The following is a 25,978-nucleotide window of genomic DNA, read 5'->3' on the forward strand; positions in this document are numbered from 1 at the left end:
CAATGATGTCCACATAATACTCAGCTGTTATAGTACGTTCAACTACAACTTACCAGTCCTAGGAAGAGCTATGACAATATCCCCATGAGCATAATACTTCTACATAGTCCAAACTTAATATTCATAAGCCTATTGTAATAATAAGTGTCAATGACGTTTGGTTAACAGAGGGATACAAGAAAAGTATTTGTTGCAGAATCCCACATCCAACAAAGTATGATGAACTGTGATTTCATATATATTTTCCCTTGAAGAAACATAGTATTTAACAGCCAGTTGAGCCAATAGCATTGCTTCCAGCTTCAAGTCAAGTCAGCTTAACCAAGTGAGGCAGCCTGTGTTGTTTGCTTTCATCAATCAGGCATAGGCATCCAATGCTGTTGTTGTGGTATACAGGTTTGTAGATTTGGATTAAATGATGATAATACTTGACGAAGAATAAAAACATAATTTATTCACTAGTAAGCACTATTACACAGGATAGGTTCCAAAGACATGTTTACACTCATAGAAAAACTATGCAGCACAACACAGCCTTCAGGCTATAATGGTGAAGACAGTTTCACAATAAAGCACTGAAGTACTGCTCCCGACTCAGTCAATCATTTTCAAGTTAATCTCTGAACTCCAGAAACTACTTTTTTTCCAGGATAAGCAGGGTGTATACATAGCTTAAACTTATCCAGAGAATATTCCCATGAAAATCACTAAAAATGTGCTGTAGAATGTTCTTGCTCCGTCTATGACATATAGCTAATTTTGTTGCCAAATGGGCTATTTTGTGCCAAATCTGGCAACCCGAACCCAGCTCTTGACTCATGCTGCTCAGCTGGCAGATTTCTTTCTCTGCTCCACTGGAGGAGATTCATTTTTGACCCGCTTTCCGGGGAAGCTATCTCACCGTGCAGCTGTTGGGCATTTCACAACACTATGATGTTTTCTATGGCTTTTACCACCCTTTTTCCATTTTTCATAAGCACTAATAACAACAATTTGAAAAACCTTATGCGTAATGTTGCTTCAGAGATCCTCATTTCTAACTTTTGGGCCATACAATCTGGCCTTTAAAATAACCTATAGCAATTTTTCCATTACATGAACACGTATTTGAGACAAAATGATGCCTCAGTAGCTTCAACAGCTGTTAAATAATATTCCCATCTTGTTATATACAATCTACGTAATCCCAGTACGTGCATTCTAACAATGTAGAGGTGATCATAATAATTTGCCTGATCAGTGTAAATAAAGTGAAACATTTTCAAAAGTAAAACAAAAATGTTAACAATAAAACTATTAAAAAATTTACAACAACAGTTCACAAATGCTCATTCCAAAATTCCATATTAATTGAAAGTAACCATTAAATCAAAATGTTACTATAAAAAGAATAACCATTAAATTAAAATGTTACTATAAAAAGAATACAAAGTCAGGATTTGTTAAATAAAGTGAAGGTTTGAAATCCTGCTTTACTTAACAATAAATCTGAGTACTTAACAATCTGAATCATTTTATTAAACATTATAAAAATTCATTTAATATTTTAAATTGTTTTTAATAACAGTTATTAATAAAACATGTAAAAGAAAAAATTATGCATGCTTAAAAATGCTTTAGTAAATTGAACACAAGGGCATAATCCTAAATACCACAGCAGATATGCATACATTTTTTATTGGCTCCCCAGTTAAAAAATTTAATATATATATATATATTATTAGCAGATCAGAATGCAATCTAATAGTTAATTATATAGCAATATTTTAAAAACAATTTTTTTCTATGCTAATAATAAGCTACTGCCATTTGTAAATCATGATGACAGTATATGATATCACAAAACTTCTCTCAATGCTGTTCTACATGGTAAATTCTCCCAACAAAACTTTAAATCCATTTACTAATTTTCAATATGATTAATACTTAAGACAATGCAGGCTATTTGTGTCTTCAGATTTCCTATACGCAAACTGTGTTAAAAATGTGCAATAAAAACTGACTTATGAAATGAAGAAGCATCAACACTTTCATATCAAACTATCTAGTTTTATCTCTTATACAGCAAAGTGGTTAAAACTACTGAATATGCTGGTAGGTCGATCATGGATTCAAACTCAAAAGAATGAGTTGGCTGTGTGGGTACTTTTCATGGTTTTTGCCATTAGTAATGTGAATACCAGCCAGTGTCCTTTAAGAAGTTCACCACATAAGCATACTTTAAAGTAGATAGCCCTGATGTACTTTGCTGCATCCAAATAACCTAACTTAATTTCTGGAGCAGAAAGGAATATTTTATATAAAAATGACCTATATACTTATTTGGCTTAATTTAAATGCCATAAATAATTTCTAGATGAGTAACTGTGTTGTCTAAATACAGGACCAGAATATTATCATATGTGAATGTCTAATCGTAATCAACTTATAATATTGGCCAGTTCAGAAATGTATGTAATTATTTCATTAGGAATAGAACAGCATTTTCACTGTTAAAAACTATATTTTTTATTCATTTTTAATTTAGATGTGTATATATGCAAGGTCTTCTGTGAAGTTTTTTTTCATTTAGATGGCATTTTCTTGCCATTTTGCTTGAAATCTAATCTTTTTTCTTGTAACTTTTGATAAGCAATCTGCGTAGACACATCAACACAGTACTTTCTCCCTTTTCAAGCTTCCCAAATCCAGTGCTATTTTAAAATCACAGTATTGATTCAGCTAAGGCAAGAGGTTTTGAATCAAACAAGCTAAAGACATGTACTCACAGGAGCTTCAAATAAGGTATAAAGGAGCATTTACAAATTTCGTGGAAAGATCTGACCTTTAAACATTCATCAGTACCAGACACCTTCATACAAGGGTAATTTTGAGGATTATTGTCAGCATGCCCCTTAATTCACTACAGACAACATTCATTATGTAATAATTGATCGACCTACGAAGAATAAAAAACGAGTTCATCTGCGTAGTCTATTACATATGGCTGACAGCAGCAGCAATTTTCAGCAAGACATACAATGGATGGACAAAAATATGGAAACACCTTGTGAAATGCATGTTTGAAAAGAAAGATTGATTTTAATGAAATATGTAGGTGGCGCTGGCATTTTTGACTACTGACGCCACCTATAAAATTTCGTAAATGTGCTAAACAGTTCAGTTGTTGTCGGAGTACTGTTATGTGAGGTTGTCATAGCATTATGTCAGAGTTAACAGACTTCAAACGTGGGCAAATTGTTGGAGCACATATGGTAGGTGCTTCCGTATGCAAGGTAGCCGAGGTGTTTAGTGTTTCAAGAGGTACTGTATCGAAGATTTATTCCGCATATTTGAAAAGCGGAAAAACATCATCTGCTAAATCACAGCGCAGACGAAAGTGTGTGCTGAGTGATCGTGACAGACGATCATTAAGGGCAATTGTGACGAAAAATAAGAAGACCACAGTTGCAAAAGTTACTGCTGAAATGAATGTTGTGTTACCGAACCCTGTGAGTACCAAAACAATTAGAAGGGAGCTTCATAAACAGGGAATTGCTGGCCGTGCTGCAATTGAGAAGCCACTCATCAGTGATGCTAATGCCCGTAACAGGAAAAGGTGGTCTTTAAGTCATAAAGCCTGGACTACAGAGGAGTGGAAGCGAGTAATATGGTCTGACGAGTCTTCTTTCACATTGTTTCCCACTTCTGGCCGAGTTTACGTCTGGAGAATGCCATCTCAAGCCTATAATACAGACTGCTTGTTGCCAAGAGTGAAACATGGTTGGGGCAGCCATATCGTGGTTTTCTGCTAGCCCCATGATAACTGTGTCAGGGCACATGACTGCCAAGACTTATGGGAACATTTTGGCCGATCAAGTTCATCCCATGGTACAAACTTTGTTCCCCGATGGTGATGGTGTCTTCCAAGATGACAAAGCCCTTGTTCACACAGCTCACATTGTCCAGGACTGGTTTTCTGAGCACGAGGATGAGTTGTCCCATCTCCCCTGGCCACCACAGTCACCAGACCTGAATATTATCGAACCTTTGTGGTCTACATTGGAACGGAAAGTGCGTTTTCCTTATCCACCGCCAACATCGTTATCTGAACTTGCCACCGTTTTGCAGGTATAATATTCCCTTGGCAAACATACAGGAACTGTATTTATCCATTCCGAGAAGACTGCAAGCTGTTTTAAGTAAAACTTGAATGAAAGTTGTAGAACTTATTTTCTGAAATGTCTTTCCAAATTTTCAAAAACTGCTCACATTATTCTGACCAGATAACATGCATGATTTTAAAATTTCAAGATTTAAAAATGTCTCAGATATAAAATTTTGAAATTTTCACAGATTACAAAATAAGCACTTCACCCTATTTTTAAAGCAGCGCACACACATACACACCAAAAAAAAAAAAAAAAAAAAAAGTTTTTTTATTATTGTTAAAATAAATAATACAAAAACTATTTATTTTATTATTACTTTATTTATTAAATTTATTTATTTACATTTAAAAATATTTATTTCCACAGTTATTTAAAAAATTGTTGCAATCTCAAGGGGCAACAGATTTTCTGGCCATCTCATTGCTTCATTTTTGTGGATATTTTCCTTTCAAAGTATCACGCCATTATGCCACACAATTTTTATCATTTCAGTACATATATTTTTGCACTTACTATCTCGAGAACTCAAAGAGTTTAAGGATTGATTAATGTTTAAAAACATTTGCAATGAAATCTACCCTGTCATTTTTTATTTTTTTCCATATCATAAGTTTATATACATGTTTTTCAGTATTCCAATTAAAAGTTCATTTTCTTAATTTAATTATGGATATTATATTCTTTTATGGAACTTTAAAATTCTAATATTACAAAAAATGTACCCATTATAAAGATTTGATATTTTTAAATGTTATGCAACAAACTTTTCAACCTTTTTTTAAGACAATAATGGTAAAAATATTAAATAGATGACTTTTTAGAATTTTTTAAAACCAGCAACATTTTTATCAACTTTTCTTTTTTCTAACTCACTTATGATATTTGTTGCTATGGTCAACACTTTGCTATTTCTATTTTAAACTCTTTCCTGATAAATCATCAAGCTCAAATTTTAAACATATTCACTGTGGATGAAAACACAATATGGCATACCTGCCAACCTCTAAAGATAAAAATTCAGAAGATTTCTCTCCCAAATTCAGAAGATTTCTCCCAAATTCAGAAGAACACGAAGAATTAATATCATACTTTGATATTAACAAAATAACAATTTATAAAAATAGAAAAAAGAAAATTGTACTTACATTAGTAAATCTCAATTAAGTAGTAACTAAAAAATTTATTAGGAAACATAAAACAAGGGCTTAATGTTACACAAAAAAATTATTGCAATGAATTTAGAGTGCATTTTTTGGCTAAAAAGAAAATTGTACTTACATTAGTAAATCTCAATTAAGTAGTAACTAAGAAATTTATTAGGAAACATAAAACAAGAGCTTAATGTTACACAAAAAAATTATTGCAATGAATTTAGAGTGCATTTTTTGGCTTTAGCCAAAAATTCTTTGGAAATTCATAGTTATTTCCTTTGAAGGATTCTTTAATTGTTGGAAATTCGGCTTTGTAGGCAGGCCGAAAATATTGAGAATACGGTTTTTTTGAACTCATTTCGTAACAACGACGTATTAAGAAAATTCGTAGCACGTGCAAACAAAAAACAAACAGAATGCGACAATCCACCCTCGCTGAGTCCGAGCTGAGTAATTCCCTTGCTGCTGAAGCAAACGCGAAAAAAATAATCTGGCACCCACAAAGAAAAGAGTGGGAGAAACAAGTTCAGCGCTTTGGATTGGCTGGTTAAGCGGTGAGTTGGGAGAAACCGCAGGTTACTGGATTCGAAGTAGTCGGTAGTTGGCGGTAAAACACGATGCAATTGGCAAAAATCGCTAAATTGGCGAAAAATTCTAAAATTTCGACAAAAATCACTAAAAACACTTGAAAAAGGAAAAAAAATCGTAAAAAATGGATTACGATCGTAAAATCGTAAAGACAAACACATTTTCGTAAAAATTACGAAAAATTCGTAAAAGTTGGCAGGTATGATACGGTACAATGGGTTTTCAAAATTCAATTTACATTTTTAAAAAGTTGGTATAAATAGTATTAGTATTTAAAATTATTTGCAATGAAATTTAGTGTCAGTTCATAAGTATGTATACAACATTTTAGTTTAAAAGTTGATTTTCTTAATTTTATTATGGTATGAAATATTACATTCTATTATGGGACTTTAAAATTCTAACATCTAAAAGTATATTTGTTATAAAGATTTGATATTTCCGAATGTTATAAAACAAACCTTTTGCCTTCTTTTAAAACAAGAATGACAAACAATTAATTATAAGACTATCTAGAATTTGTTTAAAACTAGCCACATTTTTAATAAGCTTTTATGTAACTTTCTCATGGTGAGTATGAAATAGTCAAAAACTTGCCGCCAGTTTTTAAACTTTTTGTTGGAAGCTACGGAACTTATATCTTGCTCTCACATTCATTGTGGATGACAATATAAAGTGACTTAGCAATGTTATCAAAATTTTATTTATATGTTTTAAAAATTAATGTTGAAATCATTTTTTGCATGCATCTTTGCTTCATGAAGAGACTAAAATTCTCATGATTTTATTGTTTGCAACCATTGGAAGAAGTGGAAAAAAAAAATCTTTTAATTACGTTCATATGGGATTTTTACAGTAATTTCTGATTTTTTGGTAACCATTTTACATAACAGAATTATAAGAAGTAAAAGAGTTTTAAATAATTCTCTTTATAGACTTCATCTGCAATTTTATCCTGAGAATAATAAAAGCACGGGTACCTAAATACTGAAATTTATTCATATAATTGCATTGTTAAAAGTATAAGCAGTACATTTATAAATTTATGACTCTCCTTTTCGTTCATTAATTATTTTAAGAGTTTTAAATAAAAGCTTATTTTTTAAAAACCTTTTTAAAAAATATTTTTTATTTCTCACCTATTTAACTCTCCTTTTAGTTTATTAATACACAATTTCCATTCAACAAGCAAAGTGCAAAAGGCATTACTGGCATTACCCATGTCAACTGCCAAAAAGAATCTCAGTCTATATAAACTGTAACTTACACAGGGTTGTCACTCAAACACAAGAATTAAATTCCCTGACTTTTCCAGGTGTGTTTCAAGAAAATTACAGGCTATCTGCATAGTGCGCATTGTCTGTGCGGAGGGTAAATTAATTATGGTACCACTTGAAAACCCCAATTACACATGACTTTATATATATATATATCCTCAAAGCATTACTTTTATAACTATAGCAGAAGTTGCTTTTTCCACTGAGTATTAAAATTAGAATTTGCCCAATCAGGACTACAAAATTTCTTTTCTGCAGACATTTTGCAGCTAAAGGAAGAGAGAAATCTATTTAATGATATTTTAAAATAAATTCAGCATTTTATATTTGTTTAGCAGCATACATAAGTAAAAGGTATGTGCATCATACTGGTAGAATTAGTTTCAGAAGTATACCAGAAAAAACTGCCTGAAATTTTAAAGTACTATTAACTAATAATAAATAAATTTAGAAGGAGGGGACACATTAAATGATATGACTAATATTAAAGTTATTACTTAAGGATTAAAAAGTGAATTACAAAAATTGATGGCATTTTGACAAATATAGATATATTAAATGGTTAGCCTAGATTACTGATTAATTTTTTTTTTTTTTTTATTTTGCTGCAAAATGACAAACAAGGCATTTAAGAAAGAAGGATTGTTTTATAAGATAATGGGGGGGGGATTTTACTTTCATTCAACATGCACTGCACATGTGATTCTCTGGATTCTTGAGGTTACTGGAATCAAAGATGCTGGAAACATGCTTTGCCTTTCTAGAAGACAAGCTGAATGGCACTATACCAGCAGCCAGAATGTCACTCACGTAATACACGATTCACCAAGAAAGTGATCGCTTCCAACAGAACAAAAAGTGCTTTTTTTTTTTTTAGGGAAACGCCGCATGAAATTCCCCAATTTTTCGAGATTTTGACTAAAATATTTAATTTCCCTAATTTTTTGGATTAATTTTCAAATTCCTTTACTTTTCCCAGTTTTTAAGTTTTCCAGGTAGCGTTGCAACCCTTTTTACATACAGAAATGGATTTGGCTTGTTTCATGTTTTAAAAATTATAATTTATCTGCAAAAAATGACTCTTTTATAACTTCTGACCAAACATCTCGTAATTGCAGACAACTTGAACAATGGAGAGGTACAAATGACTTTTTCCAACACAATAAATAATATCCAAATTTATTATCAGCAGCTAATCAGAACGAAAGCAAAAACGTTTCAAATGATGATCAGTCAATCTGCACCTCCAAATATTTGAAGAGAAATTATTTCCTACAAAATATAAAACCAACAAAGCGCATGGATAACAACTAAAATCTTAAGTGAAGACTAATTATACAGAATCAACAAATATGGGTTAGAAAATAAAAATTATGTTCTTTGATAACTAAAAGACTTATTCCAACCTCAACACACATACATGCATAAAAATTCTAAATTAAAGTTTGAAAACAAGATGCAGATAAGAATTGGCAAAAAAACTTGCAAGCAATACTTTACGAAAGCAATACTTGGGATTTACAAAGATGAAAGACAATCTTTAAAGAATATAAATGGTGCTACTTAATGCGATCACATTTGTCCACAGCTATTTTGATAACATTAAACAATGAGAAAGAGTATCCTTCAAAATAGAAAGGGAGTTCAACTAATTAAAATATAAATATAATTAGAAATATACAAGTAAACACTTTCACTCTGTATTTTAATTAGATGAGTGTGAAAGTTTGTTTATAAACTGTTCATAATGTCTTTAATACAAAAGTTCATTTATAAATGATTCATAATGTTCCTGGAAATAATTTGACAAATGCTATATGCCTAATCTTAAATATTCAAAGGGGCATTCCTCATTAGAAGAGAACTTGCCAATGTAAAATTTAAAATTAGGTAAAAATAACCTTAGTTTCGGTATAGATGTTTTTTCATTGCCCCCCCCCCCACAAAAAAAAATTTCTACAGACATTTTTTTTTTTTTGCCCCTGAAGAAGAGGGACACATGTTTTATTCCCACAAAATTGATAGAATTGTTGAAAATTTAAGCCAAACTGAGAGGGAGTGCCTAACTTTAAATGACTTATTAAAATCGAAACCAAGATGTTTGATGACTTCATCCTTTACTTTGCAACATTTCTCAATCACTTGGAAATTTTAAGAATGCATTTTAAACTTATTTGACAACTTTTCTTCAGTTGGCATCTGCTGTATTACAAAAAGAACAACTACAATTAGTTTTTTAAGACCAGAATTTAAGCAAAGAAACAAGAAAGAAGAGGGAAAATAGAAAAAGATCACTGAAAAAGGTATAGGAAATGAAAACAAATGAAGCAGATTAGTATCAAGAATTGATTTAATACAGATTATTTATTCAAATGCATTTCAGTTGTAAAGAATTCCTAGGCTATATTCCTATATGCTGAATCTTGACACAGATACAGGGGTTATCTAAAATATGAGTGGCATTTCTAATGATGATAAAATACAGCAGCAAATATATTCACCTAAAACTGCCACAGAAGAAACAAATAATCCAATCGGAACATTGAACACTTTCCTTACGCCTCAAGAAAATATTAGGATGGATTTGTAGTTGTTACTATCCTTTAAAATATTTTACGATTGAAGAAAAGAAAACACGAGAAACTATAAATGAATTATTTTCATTTAGGTATATTAAAAACACTTGTGTATTAGTGCTAATAAAATATAAACATGTATATAACAGTATGCATAATGTGTATAGAAAACAGCATCTCAAACTTTTCACCTTTATAATGAGATTCAGAATAAAGAAGTTCTATCATGTAAGAAAAGTAAAGTAATAATGAATGCATTTGAATTTTTAACTTCTAAAAATAATTATGGGGAACCTGATTTGGTAAATAATAGGCGAAAGAATTCAAGCTACCATAAAACATCTGAAAATAGACACTCAAAATAACCTAATCAACAATATTTGAAAACAATCTCTCTCTCTCTCTCTCTTTTTTTTTTTTTTTAATTTAAGGAGACAGTTTCATTTTATGTCTCCTCATGGAAATTTGTGTATATTATTATTATTAATTGGATTCTGTAACTATGGCTAACAGTTAATTAGTAACATAGAGATACTCACCATTCCATATGCATGTACATCTTTATGAAAGATAAACTTTTGTGGATAAACTTCTTCTAAATACCATCTGAAAGATTTGCATTTTAATCTCTGCTTCAGAAGCATTCTTTCTGATATATCGCCAAAGTCTATGTTCTGTAATTATAAAAATATTGAAAACAGAAGTTATGCACACATGCCTAGTATAGGGGAAAAAAAAAAAGGAGGGGGAAGCACTTTGAAAATATACATGAAAAGATATATATCAGGTAAAAGACTCACTTTCAAATCTGGTCGATGATAGTAAAAGTACTTTTTATAATCATCCATCCACACTTCTACAGTGCGGACAGTATTAATTCCATGTGTGTCTTTATTTCCTGGAAATGTATAAGGATGAAAGCTGCGAAATATATGACCAACATGAGAACAAGGCACTATCTCTAATATCCCACCACACATCCAAACCTACACAAGAAAGTCAGAATAATCATATATACATATCTCACAGAAAGAAAGTAGTTTCATATAATCCATAGTGTTTTTTTAACAAATTTTATTTGCGAGAAGAATTAAAGCTAAAAAAATAGTACATGCATTCTAAAAAGGAGAAAATTAAAAATAAATAAAAATAGAGAGAAAAGACACACACAAAAAAGGACAGATTGTAATGACAACAATATGCTTTGATTACATGTCACCTAAATAATTAAACACAATCAATCATAATATTAAGAACATTACTAAATGAATAGATGAATAAGGTTACATTATCAAATAAATAAATAAATAAAATAAACTTACTCTAAAAGACATTTCTAAATTTTCTCCTCCCCAAATATCCATTCCTGAATCGTAACTACCAATTTCCCAAAAATAGTTTCTGTCAATAGCAAATAAACCTCCAGCCATAGTTGGAGTTCTACATAACAAACAAAAGATGAAGTAAGATAATAAACAAAAATTAAATTAAGAAACAAAAAGATGTCTATTTGATAAATAAATATACAAAACTGCAGCATTACTTTTTAAATACTAAGCAGTCTAAATTCAAGACCGAATTAATGTCTTCTTTGATGGCAAGATGAAATTTTTTTAAAGCTTGGGAGAAAATCTTCAATCAACAGCAACTGATCTCAAATAATTGAGTTTATCAGGAAGCAAAGGTTTTAAGGAACAAATTTCGAAAGCACAAAATACATAATAGTATAAAGAAGCCATTTTTTGCTCAGCCAGTGACATAACACAGGGAGGTAAACACAAAAGGATTTATGGTAAACAGTAGTGCTGAAATTAGATTCATTATGGATTATAAGAATATCAAGGAAGGGAAGGGTATTGTCAGATTAAGTTTTAAATGTGAACTGGATGGCTAGGCCAGTCTAATTTATAAGACAAAATCTGGGATAGATTTTCTTTATTACCATAAAAAAGTGTGAAAGCATCATCTATATAGAAAATTGGAGAAAAAAAAAGATAGTTTCTCAAATAAGTTGACCTTAGAGAGCACATATAAATGTCAGCAAGTACAGGACTGAGAAGATTACCCATTAGCTAATCCTTCAATTTGGCAATACAGTACAAAATCCATAACTCGTCGGGACTTCGGCGATTCCGGATTATAGATGATCAATTTAAATCTGGTAAGATGGCATGCAGAAATTATACAATTAAAAATATGAAACCGTAATTTATGAAATAAAGAGCAATTATGATCTAAAAAGTATCAAAATTTACAAAAAAAAAAAAAAAAAAAAAAAAAAAAAAAAAAAGAGCTTTATGTTTGTTTACTTTACTAAACATTTCTTTCAATGTAACTTGTTTAAGTTGCTTCGTTTTTTGTGCCGTCAATGGCACGCTCTCGCTGCAACAATGTCTGACCCACTCAATCATCACTTTGTCATGATCGTAACTTTTTAACATATTGAACCCTTTTTCTGTTATTCATTGCATGTGCGGTGTTGGAATCCACAAAAAATTCAAAAAGTTCCTTTTTCTTTTTGCTTATGTCATACTCCTCGCATAATTTTGAGATGGATATGGCTTTATCCATTTTTTGCAGCAATGCCACTTTTGTTTGATGGACATTGAAACATGCTTTCACTTTGTAGATCCTTTGACAGCTCCAGAATTGGAAACTCTTTTTGATATATTCAAAAGTTCAAACTTAATTTTTATAAAATTGCTCTAACAGTCTGCAAAAAATAATAAGCCGGATCCAATTAGAAGATTAAGGAACAGCGCAATCTGCAACATTAATTGAAATGCCTTAGAATCAGTAAAGATAATTTTAGCCTAGCTTATACTGTCCAATATAAATTAAACGTGCTTGTGTAAAGCACACACACACACACAAAAAAGTTTATGGCTTTGAGGTACAGATTATGGACTTTATATTAGATTATGGACTTTAATATTCATTTTGGAAAACAAAGTGGTTTTGACTCATACTTTAGTAAGAAAAAATGACTCTTCAATTCAGTATGTAAGAAATAGAATTCCTGAAGCCTATTTCACGATAGTTAACTACTTTTCGACTGGAACACTAGTAAACAGTGATTTAACATCAAAAGAAATCATAATAGTGGAGAAATATCTTTAAGTTTATTGACGACTTCAAAAGAATTTTTTACAGTGTAAAAATTGTTAGAAATTAAAGGAGAAAATCTAGAAACTAAATATTTGGCCAAAGGATATGATGCTGTTTCTAAGTTACAAACTATGGGTCGAAAGGAATTCCAATTTTGTGGATTTTGGGGAGAGCATAAAACATAGCTCAATTAGCAATAGGTGGAATGAGTCATTTTTTAAATTGATTTTGGAGTATATGAGAAGATTTAACAGCTTTTTTAACTTTCAGGTCGGAAGTTGAAAGTTCTTTAACAGGGTTCGTACACATTTCTGCACGTGAAAATTAAGTACTTTTAAGGACCATTATTGAAAAAAAATTAAGGACCCATCAACAAATGGGAACTGAAAAAATTCAATTAAAGATATTAGCTATGCCTGAACTTCATTTTTGTGATACCATCCTAAGAATAAAATAAATTCACAAGTAGAATGCATTATTATTGAATATAATTTAAAAAGCATAATTATAAAATAAATTTCAGAATAAAATCAACTTTATAAAATTTATCAGGTAGCATTATAATAGTTGGACATATTTGAAAAAAGATTAGTGATATTTTATTTACGTTTTACTAACAGTTAGCTTTATGTTGATCTTTTCTTTTATGTCTGATTTTGTCATGCACTTGCTCAGTTTAGAGGTTAACACTAGAACCACGGTACTTTCGATATACCTAGAACTGCGGTGTGGGTCAATTTGACCCTAGATGGAAAACACCTAAAAATATGCACAAGTGATTACTTCAATTAACTAAAACATTTTATTTTATGTAAGAATCAATATTTTTCAGAATTTACGTTACATATTTTATATAAATCGATAGAAATTACCTAAATTTTTAGAAAATCATATTATTTAAAATTTTATTAAGTGTAATAAGATGTCTTATAAACAAAATAAAACATAGTTTTTCTAATTTTGATGGAAAAACAGATAATACCATTTAAATAAGTTTAGACAAAACTTTAGAGAAAAAATTTAAAATTTACCAGTTACTTATTAGTTTTACTGATTTTTAAAAATCCAATTTATTGTACGCATTATGCCAAAAACTTTGTAATAAGTTTTGCACATTTATCATAAATGGATGCTTTTCCTTTTGAACAAATCTCTTGGGTTTTATTTTCACATTTTGAACAATGGCATCGGACTGGTTTACGCCTAACTTGTGATTTTCCGTCGTTTCTAGTGGTTTGCTATATACTCACATGCCACCTTTTTTTGTCAGAAGACAACAAACTTTTCTCTCAGTTCTTCAACAAAGTCTTGAATGAATTGCAGTCTACTGATAGATTTTCCACATACGGCTTTGCATAAAACCCAGGTATTGACAGCAACAAGGTACAAAATATTATAAAAATACTTCACTGGCCACCTACGTGAAGCAGTCTTGACAATATACTTTGTGGCCATTTGGTCAATCGTATCCACACTGAATTTAGTTGTGTTGAAGTAAGCAAATGTATCAGGTAATTTTTTGGGAATGTCTATAATTTCTACAGTTGGAATGTTTAGCAACAAAACGTTTTAATCATTTTTCTCTTGATTCAGTTTAACAGATGTTTTTATGTATTAGTACTGTAGTCACATGCAAAGCGCATTTCGACATTTTTACAGAGACTGGTATTTCTCTTCTTCAGCATTTTACAGTTCCTACAAGGCTGGTGTTTTTGGATTTCAATGCCCCTGCAAGCTCCAGCCAAGTTATCTGCAGTGACATTTCTACCTTTGTTTTCACTTAATAGTCCCAGTACTATATGTTCAGAAAGAGAAACATTGGATGGACGTTGGTTATCTTTTCCAAGATACGGGAATCCATTTATTAGATATTTTGAGTCAACATCTTCAGCTAACCTGAACTTGATTCTAAATTTAATCAAATTCCAAAGTCCTTTTACACAATATATACCACGTGCATATAAAATTCCTATAAAAGCATCCATTTCTTCTACTGTTACATTCCATTCATTTTCATTAATCTGTCGATGATCTTCATCTTCAGTGTATTTCTTTACATGCTTTAATATCCCTTCATTTATGAAAAGCCTCCAAGCACTTGATGGACTGTTGTCTATAATATTGCGTTTACCATGTGGTGTTGGGCCCCGAACTTTCTTCAAAATATTTTACTTTTCTTCCTTTATAATTTGTTCCTAAGCATTCAGCATTCCAAACTGTCCCACTAGTGTGCTTTGCCATAATTAAATAAACCAAACCAAACTGTCCCATTTTTGCCAACTTCATTATTTCCAACTGTGAATGTTACTGCTGGTTTCTTTTTGAATTTCCTTGAGTGTATGCATCTTTTCTTAGAATTTTTTCTTTTTCTTATCTGATAAATTATCATCATTATTCCAATGAGAAGGTCCAACAATTGTTAGAGCACTGCCACAGTCATCATTACTTTCATTTTCTTCATCATCTGAATTCGAATTTTCTTCATTAGCAGGTAGGTACTGATCCTTGCTACTCAAATTGAAACACTGTCATCATTATCATCCTCTTCTGAATCATTTTCAGATAATTGTAAATATTCCAAAGCTTCCTGAAGAGTGTTGAACAATCCTCAACAATGTGACATCTCTTCTATCCTTATACTAAATATAGAATAAAAGCAACTTCAAAAAGTCTTTTGAAATATTCGTTGTAATTTTCCACTGCATTCGGACACAGTTTGCGTTTCGAACCTTGACTGAAAAACACACTATTCACTTTCCTAGTGCTGTCCATTCTAGGAAGAGGAAGAAGCAGATATACTTTACATTTACTTCCCAGAAAATGCATCTGTTTTTCCTCATTTAGGTATAAACAATTCTTACAGGTCAAATTGACCCGCTTCGCGGTTCTAGATATAAGTGTTAATAATCCCAATTTTATTTATGTTACACAGTTTCAAATTCGGTAATTTATTGTTTACCTTAAATTATTGAAAGTCATGAAAGGAATTTATTTTTCGATCAATACTTTTCTTGTTGTGACAAATTAAACTTCAATTTCGGTCAAATTGACTCGCTCCACGGTTCAAGTGTTAAGTAAATAGCAGGTAGATTTTATGTCAAAAGGCATAGGTTAAAATGAGAGGTAAAATCATAATCAGCATGATTCGTTACAGAAGACTGGCTGCTGCCACCGATGCTGCTCGCCTAGAAAGAGGCCTGCTGATCAGAATAAACATGAACCAAATTTGGAACCGTTTAATAAATTTTAATAAAGAATTCACATTTCCCAAAACGAAAAGTTATTTAAGAGCTCTTCATTAGGAAAAGTGAAATAATTTCGAAATGCTTATGTTTCACTTCTTACTAAGAAACTTGAGTATCCCACCGTTTATGTTAGAAATAGGAAGAAATTATAATTCACAAACCTAGTCACTCATTTAGAAGATAACTATATTTATCAATGAACTGCCAAAAATTATTTGTCAAAAATGCTAATTCACATTCAAAATGGCAGCCGTAAAAACAGACAGTAATTTCAGATGATTAAAATGAAGGACCTCCTGATGAATGTGGTCGAAATTAAGAACTAAAAATTGATTCCAAAAAACCTAAGGACTTTTAAGGACCGTATGAACACTGTTTAAAAATTCAGCAGTATGGGCCTTCATTTATCAGTTTTGTGACTCCATCAACGTATGCATGCTTGTCCATAACAACTATCCATCCATCCTTTAACAACTTTGGAAATTATAGTTTTAGGATTATGCAGTTTTAGGTCAGGCATGAAGGTTTAAGGTATTGAAAGCTTAAAATTCTTTGAAAGGTTTAATTTATATTTTAATATTTTCATCTGATCCACTGAAAGATTAACATTAGAGATACAGTAAAAAGTCTTTAATCCGGACCTCAAAGCTACAGACTTTCTGCGCATGCATAAATGCATTATGCGTTTCATTCGCACGCGCATAATACGTGTAAGCAAGCGCGTTTAATGTATAACGGACGGTATAAGCTAAGCTAAAATTATCTAATTGTCTATTACAGTTAATGTTGCAGATTGCGTTGTTCCTTAATCTTCGAATTGGATCCGGCTTATTATTTTTTGCAGACTGCTACAGCAACTTTATAAAAGTAACTTGAACTTTCGATTATGTAAAAAAGAATTTCCGATTCTGGAGCTGCCAAAGGATCTACAAAGCGAAAGCATGTTTCGATGTCCATCAAACAAAAAGTGGAATTGCTGCAAAAAATGGATAAAGGCATATCCTTTGTTTCTCTAACCATTCCGAAATCTGTTTATCAATTTCACGCTGCTCTGCGAAATGGGGGGAGGGGACGTCGTGGCGCGCAATGAACTGGAAGTTGATCTGTCAGCACTATCCTTATCTTCAGGGCAGATGTTTTTATTTTATTCGGCTTATAATTCCTTACTAAATGTAGTATTTCATCTCAATGTACTCCATCTTCGATATGATTTAAATCAAATTCTTCATCATTATAAATATCACAAATACACATCAAATAGTTTTCTGGTTGCAATTTTCTAATTTCGACTATGCATAATGTATGCTTTACACATGCGCACATTAAAAGAAATGTTTAATAAAGTAAACAAATCCGAAATTTCGCCAAGTGTCGGTTACAGAAACACCCCCCATAATTGCTCTTTATTTCATAAATTATGGTTTCATATTTTTAATTTTATAATTTCTGCATGCCATCTTACCAGATTTAAATTGATGATCTATAATCCGGAATCCCCGAAGTCCCGACGAGTCCGTATTAAAGACTTTTGACTGTATTAACAACGGGAAGATTACCAAGGTGGGTGGAACTAGCCGACTGGGGTGTAAGCTTTTACAACACAATTTAATTTACAATAATTAATGCAGCTTAATGATTAATTTATAAACACATTTCAACCTATGAAGATCCAATCTGTCAGTTTCTGGGTATTCCAAATCATGATGAAATCATTCATAAATACCTTTTACTTTACAGAAGACTCCATCTAAATGAAGATTTTAAAACATTTTATTATTAAATGGGAACTGATGTCAAAAAATAGAGAAGGAAATTTTTTAAATGAATAATGTTTGTGCAAAAAACTAAGTCCAAAAACTGTATTCTAACAAACTACTTTACTTAATATTATGAATTATCAATTCAGTAATTTCAATATTATGAAAATAAATACATTATAAAAAATCACTCAGAAACACAAAGAAGATTTCAAAGCATTATAAATTCACAAATTTTAATTAAACTAACAAAAATGATGATTTTGATTGTATTTGATTGTACTGATGATTTTGATTGTATTGTATAAAAAATTATGATTTTGAAGACTGATGTCTATCTAAATTTGTTCTTGTAATAAAACGTTTTAAGAGAGAAGATTTTCCCAAACTTAATTTTATATATGATACTTTTTTTCTTGTGAACATAATACAAGCATAAGTTCATAATATAAATTAGAGAAAATTATTTTTAAACCAGATAAAGTAAAAATGCTAATTAGAACATAAGTCTAGAACCAAATTAATTCATGCTCGTGAGAAACAAAAATACTATTGATAAAATAAACACAAATTCACACAAATATGCAAGCATGCATGCAACAACAAGGGAAAAAAATACATTATATTTATTCTAATATAAGAAAAGAATCAAAGGTTTAAAACAACAATTACTAACCTAGTTGGTGCAATTTCTGATTTTCTACGTTTTTCTTCCCATTCAGGAATCTCAATCCACGTAAAATGTCCATTCCAAGTGAATCCACCAATTTGAAAATATTCTAAATTAGTAGCAAAATATTCTAACGTCTTATCATCAATCACATCAATAATAGGACAAAGTACAGCATCTCTTTTTTCTTTGATTCGTTGAAGAAGAGGTTCTAACCTAAATACACCATAAAAATTATATGAAATTACAATATAATTATGGTGCCTTATCCTACGATTTGCAATTAGTGGATATAAAATTTATTTTGGTAATATGATAAAGTTATCAATAACTGAATAATTAACTTCACATTTAAATTATGCTTATAATAATTACATCTCACTGCAATAAATAACATCTCATTCTCCTCTTAATATAAGACTTTATTCAAAAATTCCTGTTATATTTTATATAAATAGTATATAGCAATGTTAAACATGATAATTAACAAGGAAAAGCAAGAAAATCAATATTCATATGAGCAACATAAAAATGTGAAATATAAAAATGCAGATTTCTGCATATATACTTGATCAAAAGAGATAAAAAATATATACCGTATTTGACGGGATATAAGATGCACCCTTATTTAGAAGGCCACACAAAAGGAAAAAAAAGCTCAACAGTCCGCGCGACAGCGCGGTACCACAATAAGTTAAAATGTAGTTTCTTTTAAGTTCTGATGTTTCGTAAAGACAAATAAACAATCATTGAATGCAATTATAAAACATATTTTTATTAAGGAAAACTAACAAACAGCAAGCTGTTTTGAACATGATATGTAAATTTCCATAATGAATAAATGAATGAACGGCAAGCAATCAAACATAATACAAATTAAAGCAGAAACAACAAAAAACACAGATTCAAGGAAAACGTTGCCTATCATGAAATTAGACTTTAATCACTTTCAAAACCATAAAAATCCTTTTCACTATAATCATCATCGAAAACGAGAATATTGTCATCACCACTGTTTCCATCATCGCTAGCATCACCTTCTTTGAAAAATGCGTCGTCTTCTGTTCTGTCAAGAGCATTACTGATTCTGCACTTCTTAAAGGACTTAACAATTACTTCAGCCTTTATGTCCTCCCAAGATCTTTTTACCCAGTCGCACATTTGTGAAACAGAGGGTTGCTTTATTCTACCCAAGGGGTTTGAGGGCGTGATGTGGCTCTCCTATCCACTTGTTCTATCGTTTTCGCACTTTTTCCTTAAATGGCTTATTTACCGATACATCTAAAGGCTGCAATTGGCTAGTCAGTCCACCAGGAATGACAGCTATCTGGGTTTTTAATTCTCTTGCTTTATTCTTTATGGTTTCAGTTCTATGGACGCTAAACTGATCCAAAAACCAAAAGAGAGGATTTTCTTAAGAGTCCAAAAGGTCGCCTCGCCCATACGTTCTGTAACCACCGTTTCATTCCTCGTCCATCCAGCCTTTCGGATGAACATGAACAATTACACAAGTTGGAAGTTTTTCTTATGAATATGAAAAACACCAGTAGTTTTGTGCCAACATGTTAGAACTACCATATATCGGGTTTTTTCATGACCTGTGGTTTTCCCTTTAATACCCACAGACTTGTTGGATGGTACATCAAATGTGAGTGGAATTTTATCCATATTTCTTATTTGAGTGAGCTCAAAAGAAGTTTTATTGCATGCATTTATAACAAACCTATGAAATGCTAGTATTTTTTCTTCATAATCTGCTGGCATTTTCTGTGCAATAGTTGTTTTTGTGCACATTGATAAGCCTTGCCTTTTCATGAACCTGAGGCACCAGCCCTCAGATCCTGAAAAGTTTTGATTCTCATGTTTTTCTGAAAATCCTTTGGCCTTATTGATTATCATTTTGGTTGAAACATTTATCCCAGATTTCCTCTTATCTATCACCCGCATTTTTACAGCATTTTCAAGTTCAGGCCAAGATGGAGCTGGGCATCGAAGGTTATGTTTTTGTTTTTTAGCAGTCTTCAGTTGATCTTCCTGCAGTCGCCAAGTACGCATCATTTTTTCAGTAGGTGGTGGACAGAAATGCCTTGTTGCTGCTCTGTTTCCATGCACTTTGACGTAGTTTAACACTTCTAGTCTATACTGAGTTGTATAGCTTAATCGCTTGTTTCCTGTAGTCATATTTTCCAGGGTATTTTATTAAAACAAATAGTTTTAAGCACTGATACCGACACGTTTATACACAGTAGCACCAATACCGACATGTGTGTCGGCTGAGTCAAAGAAAGTCTATGTAAAGAAGGAAAGGCTCCATACACATAATGTGACCATCGAACCTGTTCGAACTTCAACATCAGCTTTGAGCTTTGGCGACAGATATTTCACGCATATGCAAAATAATTATGGCAGATGTAGGAAAAGTTATGTGTGTCTAGACCTTTATCCAGGCTAAAAATAGCATTCAGTATTGAAAGTTAACATATCTCCTTCACGTATAAGACACAGGTAACTTTTTTTAGATCAAATTTAGGTAAAAAAGTGAGTCTTGGATGCCGTCAAATATGGTAACTTAAAAATTAAACTTTTATACAATTTATTATTTAAGAATATTTTTGGAAAAAGTAATACAAATACATGCAAAAAAGTTTCAAAAGAAATTTCAAGAAGTATGAAACACTGACATTTTTGTCAATATTTTCAAAATTCATAGTAATTTGTCTTAATATTTAATACAGAAATTAATATATTTTTGACAATATTCAGCTTCATTCAGATCTGCCCTAAACACATTCCATATACAGTGAAAGCTCCTTAAGATGACCATCATTGTTCTAGTTATTTTAATCACCTGTGCAGGTGGTTCCATCGAAGAACATGATAACTGGTGATGTTTAAATACTAATAGGATAACACTTTTAAAAGTAGTCATCTAGAAGAGTTGGTTGCCATGAGAAGTTTTATTATATAGCTGTAGCAAATCTTACTTACCAATGAACATTTGCCTCACAGTGAGAATCTAGAAAGATTAAAACATCTCCAGTGGCAATTTTTGCTCCAGCTAAGCGAGCTCGTATTAATCCTTGTCTTTTATTTAAATGAATTAATTTAATAAAGTCCTGTTTGAAATGCTGCTGGATATACTGCTTTAAGTGAATTTTTATTTCATCTGAAACAAACAAAAAATTTCACATACTGTCTGTAATACTATTTATTGATATTGACATAATAAAATGCTAGACTTATCAAATTTTATAATTAATCTCCATCAACCAATGACTGAGATACATGTATATCATGCTGCATAAAAAAATTTGTAGTTGCCTCAGGGCATTTTATCAGATTTGTTAAAAGCACACAAAAATAAATTTTTGGAGCTATTTTTCTCTTCAAAAAGTATATATACATTATTTTTATGTTCATATTTATGTCCTCAAATGAATCTTACAATTACATATTATTAAATAAAAAGATTAATTTAGAACCTAGAAAATTTATTTTGTAATGCAAAATTTACTTTCCTCTGTCCACAAAGAAGTGTTTCCAATTTTTATGAAAACATAATGCAAGCCATGATTTTCAACAAATATAATGGCAAATATGACACTTATAATAAATTTTTAAAACTAATCCTTCCGTTTTCTCTTTCTGTGCAAGGCGGATTATTTGCAAATTAGATGAATTTTTTATTTTAAAACTTTTTTTTTTTTTTTTTTCATGAAAGGAATATTCCAAATTGCTTATTTACTTAAATATAAATAACAAAAACAATGTTTCAGCAACAAATTCTCAAAAGAAATGCAGGTTATTCCCATACAGAATGTCAGGCTCTATACCATTTACTATTAGTTATTAATAACAAGTTAAACAGTGGTTGAATATTGTTGTTAATGTTGTAACATGGACCTTGTGTAAGAAAAAATGCAACATATTTACTGCATAAAAAATGTATTTAAAACCTTTTATAATTTTGTAAATAAATAATGTTGAGTTAAATTATTCTTCAGAAAATGAATATTTATTAATTGAAAAAAATATACTTTGTTTCAACTTAATGGAAGTACTAACTTAAAAATAAAATAAAATAAAGATTCAGTTTTCCTCCTAGGCAGAAACGTTGAGATGCATTATTATTTACTATGAAAACTGCAACACTCATATTGTTTAGCGAATTTCTGGTTATAATACGTAAAATGGTAAAAAGATGGTATTTAACATTAAAAGAGGTAAGTAATTTATTCAAACAAAAAGCAATTTTCAACATGAAAAACAAGCATAAGATGCTTGTTAACACTTTTAACTGTTCTACCAGTATAAATTGTAGGGTTAAAACTGAGTAGATGCTTAAGTAACAGCTTTCAGACCTACTAGACTACAAGTCTGTCCAACTCAAAAGACTTGGTTGGACAGTGCCGCTTTGGATATCTATTTTATTTTGGTAGGCTGCATTTTATGTAAATATATTAATATAATTTTTTAGATGATAATTTAAAACAGAATATATACATTATTCTTCATAAGTTAACAATAGAGCAGTTAACACATTTATGACTATACATAAATAAATGCAACAATAATAATCAATGAAACAAACAAATAACATTATATTTACTACGGCCAGAGCAATATTTGTTTCTCTTTTCTTTCACTTAGTTTTTTAAAGTCATCTCGATGCTGGAATTTGTACATCACAATTCAAGTTGCAGAAGTTCTTCAGATATGGATGCTCATGACTTATGCTTCATGAATTTCATTTTCGAAAAAAGATTTCCAGATTAAATTGATCCAAAAGCATTCACAACTCTTTGTGCCAGAAGATGAGTTTTTGACTACTTAGTTGGTGAATAAAATTACATTTGGTGTTGATATGTTAATTTTTTTATTTCATAGTAAGATTCTATCTGCCTCTTATGCAGTACCAACTGAAGATTCACAACAGATGTACTTATATGCACATAGATCTATTTTCACTTAAAAAAAAAAAAAAAATCAGGAGAATGATGACATCATATAATGTTAAAACAAAGTTACTCATCACCAAAATTGAACCAGCCAATCGAAGCTCAGTAAACTGCATTTTAAATCATACAATGAAATAACATAAAAAAGGAAATACATGTTATCACATATAGGCACTACAAAAAGGAAATACAGTCAAAAGTCGTTAATTCCGACCTCAAAGCTAAAATCTTTCTGCGCATGCGCCGCATTGACGCATGCGCATAGGCGTTTTACTCGTGCGCGCAAGACATTTACGACTGCGCATATGCATCTGCGCAAGCGCAGAATACGTTTTCGCGTGCGCGTTTAATGTATGACGGACGGTATAAGCTAAAATTATCTAATTATCTATTTCAGTTAATGTTGATAATTGCGTTGTTCCTTAATCTTCAAATTCGATCCGGCTTATTATTTTTTGCAGACTGTAAGAGCAATTTTCTAAAAGTAAGCTTGAACTTTCGATTATGTCAAATAGAATTTCCGATGCTGGAGCTCCCAAAGGATCTAGAAAACGAAAGTATGTTTCGATGTCCATCAAACAAAAAACGAATTGCTACAAAAAATGGATAAAAGCATATCCTTTGTTTATCTAACCGTTCCGAAATCTGTTTATCAATTTCACGCTGCTCTGCGCGGGGGGGGGGGGCACGTCGCGGCGCGCAATGAACTGGAAGTTGATCTGTCAACACTATCCTTATCTTCAGGGCAGATGTTTTTATTTTAGTCGGCTTATAATTCCTTACTAAATGTAGTATTTAATTTCGATGTACTCCGTCTTTGATATGATTTAAATCAAATTCCTCGTCATTATAAATATCACGAATACAAATCACATAGTTTTCTGGTTGCAATTTTCTAATTTCGGCTATGAGTAAGGTATGCTTTACGCATCCGCGCGTTAAAAGAAATGTTTAATAAAGTAAACAAATAAATATTAGGCTTCTTTTTTGGTAAATTTGGATACCCTTTAGATCATAATTGCTCATTATTTTATAAATTACGGTTTCATATTTTTAGTTTTATAATTTCTGCATGCCATCTTACCAGATTTAAACTGATGATCTATAATCCGGAATCGCCGAAGTCCCGACGAGTCCGGATTAAAGACTTTTGACTGTATTGACTTACCATATTTAGAAATTTCTGTGTCTTCATTCTGTGGCACACAAAATTCCTTAACAGCATGCAAAAACTTTCTGAAATTATCTTAACTATAATATGCATACTGCAGCCACTACATAAATTCACACACACCCACACACAAAAAAAGAGTAAAAAATATCCTCCGTAATGCCGGACTGACGGTGATATTTCTTGGAAAACCCATTCAAAATTCAAAGCCATCTGAATGATCTTCATGTTTGACCATATGTATTTCATTCGTACATGCAGGACACTTATAATGACTACTAAGCAAACCTTCATTTACACACCAGTCAATTAATGCTTCCCCCCCTTTCATTCCAAATCGTACAGAAACTTCAGATTAATCTCATCACATACATCCATAATGTGGTATACAGCACAAAATAAGTAACATACTTCCTAACTGACATCCAATGCAAAAAAATGCCCTTACAACTACTTTTTCATCAGTAAAATTCACAGCAATCACACAACTAATCATGTCATAATAGCTACCAGTTGTCCGTCTTGCATATGCATGGCTCCTGTATGAAATCAGATGCATGAGGCAATTTCTAACTCGCTGTTTGCTTCAGGAAATTTCAAAATGGGAAGGGGGAAGAAGGGCCCTGGGATCTTTTTATCAAAAGCCATGCTTGCTTCTGTCAATCAGGTGAATATAGCCTTTTTTTTAATAAGGGCTCTGCTATATGAGCAAAATCTTTAAATGAATGTTCTGTAATAAGATCACAAGCCCCAAAATAATACTAATTTCTTTGCATTGTTAGAGATGGCACATAAATTGTTACTGCTCCAATTTTTGAATCTTCTGATTCAATTCCTTGCTCACATATCCCAGGTGCAAATTTACATTTTGCTGTATTTGCTTTTAAATCTGCTTAATTTTGAAGTAAAAAAAAAAAAAAAAAAAAAAAAACACTTCCTACAAATTTCCAGTGCATTCACCAATTGTACTAATTTTGACTATTATGTTATCTATGTATATGAATGTTAGTTTACCAAGCACATGCCTTAAGATTATGTTCATTTACATTTTTTATTTCAGTTTTACATTTGAAATGTAGTGGGGACCCCACGTAGGCCAAACGGCAGTCTAAGAAAGCCCACCATTTGGTAATAAATAGCCAGTCAAATAATGCTTTTTTCCCCTTTCATTCCAAACAGTACGGAAACTTCAAATTAATCTTACCACATTCAGCCATAAATTAAGCAACACACTTTCTAACCAACATCCAACACACAAACAAGCTCGCTAATCTTTTCCCATCAGTCAAATTCACCGCAATCACGCAACCAATTATGTCATAATAG

The 25,978-nt window shown here is 31.4% G+C and overlaps 1 protein-coding gene across 3 annotated transcripts in view; it reads right to left on the reverse strand.

Moving 5' to 3' along the window:
* The window catches only part of LOC118184403 (polypeptide N-acetylgalactosaminyltransferase 1-like), a 92,724-nt gene that overhangs the window by 49,735 nt on the left and 17,011 nt on the right, over positions 1–25,978 (reverse strand). For all 3 annotated transcript variants that reach the window (XM_035354069.2, XM_035354068.2, XM_085811576.1), the window contains exons 3-7: positions 21,512–21,689; positions 18,530–18,739; positions 11,066–11,183; positions 10,544–10,729; positions 10,283–10,417 (exon numbers count right to left, since the gene is read on the reverse strand). In XM_035354069.2, the coding sequence (XP_035209960.2) occupies positions 10,283–10,417; positions 10,544–10,729; positions 11,066–11,183; positions 18,530–18,739; positions 21,512–21,689 (827 nt within the window). The remainder of the gene's footprint in view (positions 1–10,282; positions 10,418–10,543; positions 10,730–11,065; positions 11,184–18,529; positions 18,740–21,511; positions 21,690–25,978) is intronic.

Source organism: Stegodyphus dumicola, chromosome 2, assembly GCF_044657685.1.
Source record: "Stegodyphus dumicola isolate Sdum_Otavi_A_Nest chromosome 2, ASM4465768v1".
Taxonomy (NCBI): domain Eukaryota; kingdom Metazoa; phylum Arthropoda; class Arachnida; order Araneae; family Eresidae; genus Stegodyphus; species Stegodyphus dumicola.